This window comes from Olea europaea, chromosome 12, assembly GCF_002742605.1.
Source record: "Olea europaea var. sylvestris chromosome 12, O_europaea_v1, whole genome shotgun sequence".
Lineage (NCBI taxonomy): Eukaryota > Viridiplantae > Streptophyta > Magnoliopsida > Lamiales > Oleaceae > Olea > Olea europaea.
In genome coordinates, this window is record NC_036248.1 from 7161083 (window position 1) to 7171633 (window position 10551).

The 10551-nt window shown below is 34.1% G+C and overlaps 2 protein-coding genes across 2 annotated transcripts; one reads left to right on the forward strand and one right to left on the reverse strand.

The window, feature by feature from the left end:
• Positions 1-1214: 1214 nt before the first annotated feature.
• LOC111405425 (probable serine/threonine-protein kinase PBL25) lies at positions 1215-3660 on the reverse strand. The gene is made up of 5 exons (XM_023034292.1): positions 3258-3660; positions 2759-2961; positions 2471-2660; positions 1939-2330; positions 1215-1831 (listed from the first exon to the last, which is right to left on the reverse strand). The coding sequence occupies exons 1-5, from the start codon at positions 3352-3354 to the stop codon at positions 1346-1348; spliced, it is 1368 nt and encodes a 455-aa protein (XP_022890060.1). The 5' UTR covers positions 3355-3660; the 3' UTR covers positions 1215-1345.
• Positions 3661-7009: 3349 nt separating this feature from the next.
• On the forward strand, positions 7010-10342 carry LOC111405426. The gene is made up of 5 exons (XM_023034293.1): positions 7010-7438; positions 7581-7631; positions 8022-8155; positions 9806-9906; positions 10004-10342. The coding sequence occupies exons 1-5, from the start codon at positions 7082-7084 to the stop codon at positions 10174-10176; spliced, it is 816 nt and encodes a 271-aa protein (XP_022890061.1). The 5' UTR covers positions 7010-7081; the 3' UTR covers positions 10177-10342.
• The last annotated feature ends 209 nt before the right edge of the window (positions 10343-10551 follow it).

Below are 10551 nucleotides of genomic sequence, written 5' to 3' on the forward strand. Positions count from 1 at the left end.
TTTTTCACGTGGAATTCGTTGAAATAAAAGTTTTTTTTTTTGTTCGTTCGACTTTGTTTTACATGAAAATTGTTAATTAAAGGTATAAATTGTACTGGTATTGGAGATAAAATTTGTTTCCATTTGCCAAAAAAATTCAAAAAAATCATCTATTTTTCGTATTCGTTTGATTTTGTTTTAAATGAAAATTGTCAATTAAAGGGAAATATTTTTTTACAATTAGAGATAAAATTTGTTTCCATTGCTAAAATAAAAAGAAAAAAAATATTTGCTACAGTAACCGGGAAGACCAATTCCCACCAATTGGTTTTCCATGAAAACCAAGCAAAATTCTATGTGGCAAGGCAACCAAGAATTCCATTTCCATGGAATAAAAAAAGAAGAAGACATCAAACACCCTTAAAATTGAAAAATGGAATTCCACGAAAAATCTCTCCTATCAAACACACCCTAAGAGGAGTAATATTTTATTTTTAGGAGTCCACTCTCCTTTTCTTTCTCTTATCTATCAATTCTCTTTCGTCTACCACCAATAAAAAATGGACAAGAATAATATTTTTTAAATTAAAAACTAAATCAATCAAGCACTTTTAATTAATAATTTACATACAAATAAGTTCTAGACAATTAAATTACCTAGAACTTAGTGCTTTCCTTACAAATTTCATATTTGCAATCAAACACGCCATAAGAAAATTTGTAGTTGAAAATGAATTTAAGAAATTCTATTAAAGATTTTCATCTGCAGAATATATATTACCATTTTCATCCTTAAATTTCACTCTGTTTTTTGTATTATCGCAACCCCCTGGACTTACATATCCATCAATGCTAACAGGCCTCGAATCCCTTCCACTGGAGGATTCCTCGTGCCTGCTGCTGCTTGAACTTGAACAACAATCTGTATCAAAAACTGTACTGCCATTATCCTCATTTTCATTGTCCATATGTCGATCATGATCCTCGTTGGGNCAAAAAAAAAAAAAAAAAAAAAAAAAAAAGACATCAAACACCCTTAAAATTGAAAAATGGAATTCCATGAAAAATCTCTCCTATCAAACACACCCTAAGAGGAGTAATATTTTATTTTTGGGAGTCCAACTCTCCTTTTCTTTCTCTTATCTATCCATTCTCTTTCGTCTACCACCAATAAAAAATGGACATGAATAATATTTTTTAAATTAAAAACTAAATCAATCAAGCACTTTTAATTAATAATTTACATACAAATAAGTTCTAGACAATTAAATTACCTAGAACTTAGTGCTTTCCTTACAAATTTCATATTCGCAATCAAACACGCCATAAGAAAATTTGTAGTTGAAAATGAATTTAAGAAATTCCATTAGAGATTTTCATCTGCAGAATATATATTACCATTTTCATCCTTAAATTTCACTCTGTTTTTTGTATTATCGCAACCCCCTGGACTTACATATCCATCAATGCTAACAGGCCTCGAATCCCTTCGACTGGAGGATTCCTCGTGCCTGCTGCTGCTTGAGCTTGAACAACAATCTGTATCAAAAACTGTACTGCCATTATCCTCATTTTCATTGTCCATATGTCGATCATGATCCTCGTTGGGTTCACTAGTAGATGGGATACGGGCTGAAAGAAGCTTAGGGAGAGCGCCACCCGATGGAGCTATTGCTAAGAAACTGAGAGCAATCACAACGTCGACTATAAAAGGACGGACTGATGGATCCTCCTGAAGACACATGGCTGCAATTCCAACCGCTTGATTCAAGCTTGTCACTGGAAATTCCCGACTGAGACATGGATCTGCCATTTCTGGAAATCTCTTCGGATTTCTAAAAAAAGATTGTGCCTGTTCGAATATACGTATGCTGAATCAGTTAGACAAATGCATTGTGTATGATTGGGTAAAGTTCGGTGACTAATGTGAAAGAGCAATTTGTGATTGAGTTTACATACCCAAGTAACTAAATTTTGCTCGTCTATTGGTCGTGAGTTGTCAAAGGCTCTACGTCCTGTGATAAGCTCTAGTAATACAACTCCAAAACTGTATACATCCGATTTTAGTGACAATTCACCTTTTCTTTCGTACTCTGGTGCTGAGTAACCGTAAGCTGCCATGACCCTTGGCGTTACATGCATCTTATTCCCACACTGTACAAGCTTGGCAAGCCCATATTGAGAGAGTCTTGGGTTGAACTCTTCATCCAACAAGATATTTGAGGATTTTAAATCACGATATATGATAGGGGAATTACCCTTCTCATGTAAATATTCAAGTCCTTCCGCAACACCTGAAGCTATTTTCATTCTAGCCGTCCAATCTAATAATTTTCTGTCTGTTGAAGCATCTACAAAGATAAATAAAGAATCTATTTCATATCAAGAGAAAAACATCATCAATACAAGTTTAAGATCACAGTAACAGTTTATTCCATGTTCTTAATAGCATTTAGTAGCTTAACACAAAGATTTGCAAACAAAAAAATACCGAATAGGTAATCGTCTAGAGATCCAGATGGCATGTATTCGTATACCAAAATCCTTTGCTCCCCATCGGCACAGTATCCTATGAGAGAGACCAAATTCGGGTGGCGAAGGAGACTCAACATCAAAACCTCGACTAGAAACTCTTTAGTTGCTAGTGTCCCGCTCCTGTCCAGTTGCCTCACAGCTACAACCTATTCAAGATTAGCAGAATTTAAGGTTGTCTTGTTTAACAGTCATAGGGGCCTAGTTGTTGAAATTAAAATAAAGAAAAGTTGGCAATCTGTATTACCTGGCCGCTTGACTGAAGTGTCCCCTTAAATATTCGTCCGAATCCACCTTCACTCAATAGACATTCTTGACGAAAATTCTTCGTCGCAGCAGCAAGTTCACGGAAAGTGAAAATCTTTGTCGTATCGTTTCCATTTTCTACTGCATCACAAGCTTCAGCATTGCTGCTATTAGCCTCTGCTAATGGAATTTGTTTGCTGTTTACTGGAGAGAAAGAGGAAACACAGTAAACTCTCTGAATCTTTCAGCTGTCCCATCATTATTTCTACCGTATACATTATGGCATGCTTAATCGGGAGAATCTAAAATATTTCCTTCTTCCAGCATTGTCGTATATAAAAATGTTTTCTTTCTAATTTTTTTTCTCAGTTATTCATTTGTTAAGAAAGGCAAAACCAGTCGAGTATGACACGCCATTGATTCATTGAATAATTAAAGAAGACTGATTTTCCATTAGAGTCGAGGTTGAGATTTTTCGTTAATTCAACATAGAGACATACCAGCAGGTGGGTTTGGCGGAATGATCTCTTTCGCATGAGCTACTGTCTTGTCTTTCCTGCTAAGTTTCGTAAGTTGAAAACACGGGAAGCATCTCATCTCTCGGCCGTTTCCAATATCAAAAAATATAATAAAAGATATTGAATGAAACAAGACAAAAATCCCCTTAAAGATGACAAAGTTACACAGAAAAATATATATATCCCATTATGCAGAAGATTGTTGAAGAAGAAAAATGCGTGGGCATGGGAATGGAGATGGGTCCTCCAGGAAGAATTGAAGGACCCCAATGAAAATGGCAATAAAGTATGAAAATCTTGAGAAATTCATATGTAGAAGAAGATGGACGCCGTGTTAATTGTTAAGAATAATTTGTTCATTGATTTTTCTCTCAATCCATTCCGGAGAAAAAGGAGGAGATTTGAATGGTCATTTTTCCCCTTCATACAACGTGGGATGTGATGGGATGGGAATATGGATCCCAGTTGTCAACAACATTTTGAAAATCCTATCTTGGTATGGTAATGTTCACGACGTGATTTTGACTCAGGTCAGATTAAGTTTGGTAAAATTCTACTAAAAATTAAAAATAATTTAACGTGATATACATGATAAAATCTTTAATTACGATTGTTCATGCAATTGATTTGTCATTTTACGATTGTAGAATAGCAAGATAGTACAACATTAAAAAAAACGATTTTAACAATCTTGATCTCAAGTATGCTTCCATAATTTTCTTTCTTTTTTCACGATATATTGCAAAGGCGCCTAAATTTTAACATGCAACTATGAAAGATGTTTATTATGAATTCTCATTATTGAAGTTGGAGTTTGGAATTTGAAATTTTCTATTGAGAAAGAAAAAAGTCCCTACTAAACCAACACCAGCGTCATATTATTTTGAAATATTAAAGAAAATTATTCAATGCCCGAAAACTGTATTTTATAATTATAAAATCTAATTATTTAGGTCCCTAGAAGATTTGGCTCAACGTGCCACCATTTTCTCCTTATAATATTTTCGAATGAGTAAAGTTATTTTGTGCCTATAGCATGCTTCTTTCAGATTTCAATACCTAAAATGCCATGATAGTAAATATCTTGTTTTAAACATTGCTGAGACTCGAACCCAGTTCTGTTGCTCCCTAAATTTTCACAATAAAAACGTGTTTGTGGAAACACACATTTAATAATTGGATGCTTCATTTGGATGGTGACATTTGTCCTAATAATGGCCATTTAATTTGGCACATTGAACGTGGTGATTATATTCAATTGGCATCGGTTCGTTTTGACTGATTGTATTCTTTATTCTGGCTTTTGAGATCGAGAGTGCTCTAAAGAGTTTGACTCTCGCTGGCTAGGGTTTCAAATCAATTTTCTTTCTCTTGAACATCTCAATCGAGACTGTGGTCTGATGTTCAACCTTTAATACTTGTATTTCTTGAATGAAAATAGTAAGAACGAGAGGGTTCTTTTGCTGTAATTTTATGGAAAGCGATCTGAGGTTTCTTGTGTAATTTTCATCAGATCTTGTTCGTTATTATGGAAGAGATGTCTCTGGAGCCATATCTGTATATTGGTTAAACTTCATAACTTTTTGTTGCTAGTTTTGAGGTTTTATGGTGCAATTGAACGATATCCACTTTAATGAATGCTTGACATTGGATTAGGTGTTGTCACGAATTTTGGGGCTTCGGCTGAAAAATTCTTTTTGTTCAATCTTTAATTTTTGCAAGTTTATATTTTGTTATATTAAAGATTGATTGTATCTTGAAGTTCAATATTGTGTATCTGGGCCTTTCGAGTGGTATCAGTGCTTCAACTAAAAACGGGATATCTAGATCTTTGTAGAAAGACACTGATATGTGGCATATCTAAAATTTATGGAATTGCTGTTGAGTAGAATTGAAGGACATTGAGTTTTTATAAAAATTCACTGGATGAGATCTTTTAATTTCCGTAAAGTTTACCTTTCAAAAATTAGGGTTTCATTTTTTTCCCTTTGATCGTATATTGAAACTCCCTAAAAACTAATCTTTGTCCAAAGGCTCTTACGAGGTCTTATGAATCTGAGAGAAATGTAGTATGGATGTATATTTGGAGGACCTTGAAGGAGAAATTTCTAAAACATAGTTTCCGTGATCTTCGATATTGTGTTCTTCATTTGGCATGCTCTGCATGCTCTTTCTGTGTTAAAACTTGTGAAATCATGTACTAATATGTTACTGTGATATGTGATTAATACTTGTCTAAGTTCCCTGTTATTGTCCGTGTCATCTTGACTCATACCTGTGCATCCTGTCTTATAATAAAAATGGCTTCTGTTAAGTTTGAAGCTGCACAATTTGACAGAAAATGTGATTTTAATACACGGAGTCAAAAGATACGAGCTATCCTAATTCAAATGAGATGTGTTAGGCCTTAGATGATAGTTGGCCTCCCGACATGCTTCCTGCAAAGAAAACTAAACTTGAAAACGTTGTCTGGAGTACTACTTTTCTTATACTTATCTAACAATGTGATAATAACTGTTGGTGAAATCAAAATTGCTTATCAACTTTGGACCAATATGTGACTAAGACTATCTCAAACAAATGTTATTTGTTAAAACAATTATTTAATTTTAAAATGGATCCCCTAGTTGATTTGGATGACAACTTGACTAGATCTACAAAATAGACCCAAGACATAGCCAACTGTGATGAAAAATCTTTCAAAAGATCAGCTGACCGTGATCCTATTGAACTCCATTAGTGATAGATATAGAGATATTAAAATTGCGTTAGAATATGGGAGAACAGAACTTATTATTGATGTAATTATAAATGCCCTAAGGAATAAAGTTCTAGAAATTAAATTTGAATTGATGACACTTTGCTGATAAGAGGAAGCGGTTCTGATAAATCTAATTATCGTTCTAAGACCTTTAATGAAAACAAAACTGAAGGGAGTGACAGGAGTAAGTCCAAAAACAAGGCTAAAGGTAACAAATGTTTCAATCGTGGGAAACTCGGATATTTTATTAAAGATTGTTACAAAAAGAAAAATGAATCAAAAGAGAAGAAATTTGTTGATGGATGGGAATGCTACCTTAGTTTATAATAAAGATAAGACTGAAGATGGGTTGGTTCTAATTAATGTTGAAAAGAAGCTTAGTAATGAATAAATCATTGATTCAAGTCGTTCTTTCCACATGTGCCCCAATAAAAATTGTTTTCTTGAATTTGAAAAAACAACTAGTGGACATGTTATAATGAGTAATAATATGACCTGTAAAGTAGACTAAGAACTATAAAATTGTTGCTTGAAAGTTAAAAATGATAATATCTTAATTTTGAACGTCACATTACTTTAAGAAATTAAAGAAAATTATTGAAACAAGGGGTTAAAATCAGATTTTTAGATATTATGATAAAAGTTGATGAAATGTGTGGTAGATTCCTTTTGAAAATTTACTAAGTTCCTGTTTCGCATAATTTTTTTTTTTTTGAAAAGAATAAGTTTTGAATAGTAAATTTTAGGAAAATGTGTGATTAAAAATAAGAAAAAAATTTGGATGATATGAAAAATATTTTATTATGTGAATGTATAGTTAAAAATGAATACGGGAAAGCAAGAATGGTAAATAATGATTCTCAAACAAGGTTATTACTTAACACATATTTTAGTTAATATATGAATATATCAAAGAAATTTATGAAAAAAAGTAGAAGAAAAATTAGATAACAAAAGGTTGTACCTTCTGCAACAAGACTTGTTCTCTGCTTCTGCCATAATTTGTGTGTTTCCGAGGTAGTGTCTGCTCATTGAGTGGCGAGTCATGAGTTGTCTACAACTCACTCCCCAACCCTTTCTTCTCCGGACTCACCCAAAACTCAGAACGGCGGCGTTTCGATCGAACTCACACAGACTCGGCGTTCATCTCAAGCCCCCTTTACACTGTTTCTTCCCCACGGTCTCTTGTTCATTGAACATGCCGTCAGAGAATACTGATGCAGAAAAGCCGGCGTTTATTCATTCCTCACAAAACGCCGACGTTTTATCCGACTCAGTGTCACAAAATGAATCCCTGAATTCCGAAGTGAGAATTCCAAGTGTTCCAGCTAATATAATTCCAGCTCCCAAATCGAGTTTGAGTGACAAAGCTTTCTTTCTACTGGCATTCATCGCTTGCACGGTACAAAATATTTCTTTTTTTTTTTCCTTAATCTTAAATTAATAAAACTTTCAATTTCTAAAAATTAAACAATTTTTTTTTTCAGATAATTTTTCTATGAATAACTTTTATTAAATTTGACAATGAATGTTAACACATGCAGACTTCCGTTGCATTCACGAGCTTTGTAGTTGCAGCTGTTCCGACATTATATGTAAGTTATTCTGAATTCTATTTTTCCATTTTTTAACTCTGTACCAATTAGATGGAGTTCAGTTATGTTCTAATATGCTTCTGGATTCAAGTGCATTAATGAAATTTATGGTTTCTATACTCGGGTATAAAGAAGGGCACCATCCACACGTGTAAACATGTTGAGATGGATTAGAAAAAAAAAATAAAAAAAAATTGAACAATAACAGTAAGATAAACTTGATTCTCAATGAGGTGGCTATCTTCCAGCTTGGATGTTCGTTTTTCTTATGTTTACCTCACCCCAACGGCAACCTATCCCAAAATAATTGACACTCTAGAGAAGGAGCCGAATAAGAACCAAACCGGTCCAGTGAGGCCTGGAGGTTTACTGACTTTCTTTGTGCTGCAGGCAATGGGAAGGGCTGCAATCTCTCTTTCAAAATTGGCTGATACTGCTCGTGAGGAGCTCCCCAGCACAATGGCTGCAATCAGGCTTTCTAGCATGGAAATAAGTGATCTCACTCTAGAATTGAGTGACTTAAGGTAACAAGTTAAGCGATTAGTAACATTTTATTTTCATTATGTCCATTATGAGGAATGTTTTCAGCCTTTGTTATTACATTCATCATAGAAGTGGGAGTCCTTTTCAGGAGAAAAATAATCTCGAAGAATACGAATAAACAAATTTGAGTTAAAAAAATAAGTAGGCTTTTACTCGTGTGACAAAAGATGAAAGAATACATAATTTATATATCACCCAATGCCTTGAAAGCTTTTGGGAGGTTAGTTTTTTTTGAATAATTCATGATCATGGATTTGAAATCCTAAATGCCTAATGTAAAAGCTGTGGGCAATGGCAATGAGCACGGCAACTTCTCATTCCAAAAGACATTGTTATGAGTAATAATATATTATTCTACTTTTTCTTTTAATCTATCACTATACACGCAATTTCCTGCATTTTAATATTTTAAATGCACTTTAGTCTCTTCTGGTATGCTAAAATAGACTACCTTTAGTGGTCCAGGACCTGTGTAGTTGATAAATGAAGTTCTGATCGTGAGTGCCTACTCAGTTATAATACAGCAAGTCTGCTGGTGGAATGATTACCTTTCCAGGCAGATATCAAATAGACTAAATTAGAATATGAAGAAATACAAAGCAAGACAAGAAGGCACAAATGCACGTAGAAATAAATTTTCAGCTGCAAAAATGACAATAAGGACTTCTATGCTAGATGTATTAGCTTTAACAACAGTTCTATGTGTAGAGAAATTTGTTGCTTCCCAAATAATATTAGATGTCTTTCATTTTGGCCAAACTTGTAGAATCACATGTAAGTCTAGCTGAACCCCGCAGAGCCTTAAATTTGGCATCAAATCATACCATTGTTTTGCTCGATCATTTATTTCCTTATTGTTTTAATGATCGGTGGTTTTGATTCAAGTATCTAGGTGTGCAGTTTTTGTGGCGAGAGGTTGGCTGAGAATATGTCATTGATACTTCTGTGGAGTCCACGCTAGCATAGTTGGTCCTTACAAAGATAGTAGTTAAACCTCCAGCTGTATTATATGAGTTTCAGAATTTGTTGCATTTAAGCTGGGGAAAAGCACAGTCAAGCTGGTTATCTGCTTGAAATACACACATCTATTGGCCGGAAAAACAGGAGGAGGAAGTGACTTAAGAAGATGTCTGGCTAAGCTTAAAGCATGTTTTGGAAGTGTTTATAAATGGTTTAATATTATGTATAGATAGAAATGAATGGTAGATAAGTCGGTAGCACTTGTTGGTTCCTTAAAATGCGTGGATAAAAAATTGTTGAGTGTTTATAAACCATTTGTAAACATGAGCTGAACATCGGATTAAAATAAATGAACTTTTAAGTTAGCATTTATTTCCAAACATATGTTGATATGTTGGTTTTTTCTTTCTTTTAGGAAAAGACATTTCTTATTTTGATTCTTTGAAGTGATTCTTACCTTTCTAGCAAAATAAGTAACTTATTCGTTCCAATTTCAACCAATAAAAATGTTAAATTATTTTACTTATTTACTTATAAGTTTTGTGAAACATGCTCTTACTACTCCCGTATGGAAAACTTTCTCTCCTTGTCATTTCAATGTATCAACATTAATTAATTGAAGCTATCATCTTACATCGCTTGAAATTGATGTTCTTTAATGTGATTCTCAGCCAAGAAATAGTGGATGGGGTTGGCAAATCTGCTCAAGCAGTGCAAGCAGCAGAAGCTGGAGTTCGGCAAATAGGTTCCCTTGCTCGTCAACAGACAATGTGTACGAATTCTTTCTTCAATTTTCTATTTATCCAACACCCCCTCCAGCTTTATTTTCTCTTCTGTGCGAAATGGATTATAATTAATGTCTTTAACAGCGATGATTCAGGAGAGAGCAAACTTGCCAACTATCTCACTGAAACCAGTTGTTGCTGGGGCTGCGAAGAAGACTACTCGTGCTGTCGGCCAAGCTACCAAAAGTATCATGAATATGATATCTGGAGGTGAGCTTAACTCCGGGGATGATGATGGTAATAAAGTGGATAGTTAAATTCACGACATTCTCATATTCTAATGGAAGATTCAATATTATTTTGATAGTTAGAATGCTATTATGGTAGATAATTGGAATGTGAGTGTGAATTCTCTTTCACTGATGACAAATAATGCAAACACATCGTATCTGATTCCTTGCCAAAAAAGGTAGATTCTTGATCTTTATGGGTGATTTATTTGAACTTCTGCAGTATAAGATTAATGTTTCTAACCAAAATAACTAGGTGGACAGTGGACTCGGACAATAATGTTTGAAATTAAAACTTGGACGTGTTAAGATGTGTTGAGCCTCTCTAAGACTCATGGCTCACTCGAGCTATACAGAATGGCTCGGGTAGGCTTTATATGGAAATGTAACCAAATAATTGTA

What these genes read in the sequence shown, in the direction of transcription:
- LOC111405425 (XM_023034292.1), bottom strand. Translation starts at nt 3,354, where the DNA reads ATGAGATGCTTCCCGTGTTTTCAACTTACGAAACTTAGCAGGAAAGAC. An exon ending in TCCGCCAAACCCACCTGCTG is followed by an intron (nt 2,962 to 3,257) that starts GTATGTCTCTAT and finishes CTTTCTCTCCAG; the next exon opens with TAAACAGCAAACAAATTCCA. An exon ending in CACTTCAGTCAAGCGGCCAG is followed by an intron (nt 2,661 to 2,758) that starts GTAATACAGATT and finishes AATCTTGAATAG; the next exon opens with GTTGTAGCTGTGAGGCAACT.
- LOC111405426 (XM_023034293.1), top strand. Translation starts at nt 7,082, where the DNA reads ATGAGTTGTCTACAACTCACTCCCCAACCCTTTCTTCTCCGGACTCAC. An exon ending in CAGCTGTTCCGACATTATAT is followed by an intron (nt 7,632 to 8,021) that starts GTAAGTTATTCT and finishes TTTGTGCTGCAG; the next exon opens with GCAATGGGAAGGGCTGCAAT. An exon ending in CTAGAATTGAGTGACTTAAG is followed by an intron (nt 8,156 to 9,805) that starts GTAACAAGTTAA and finishes TGTGATTCTCAG; the next exon opens with CCAAGAAATAGTGGATGGGG.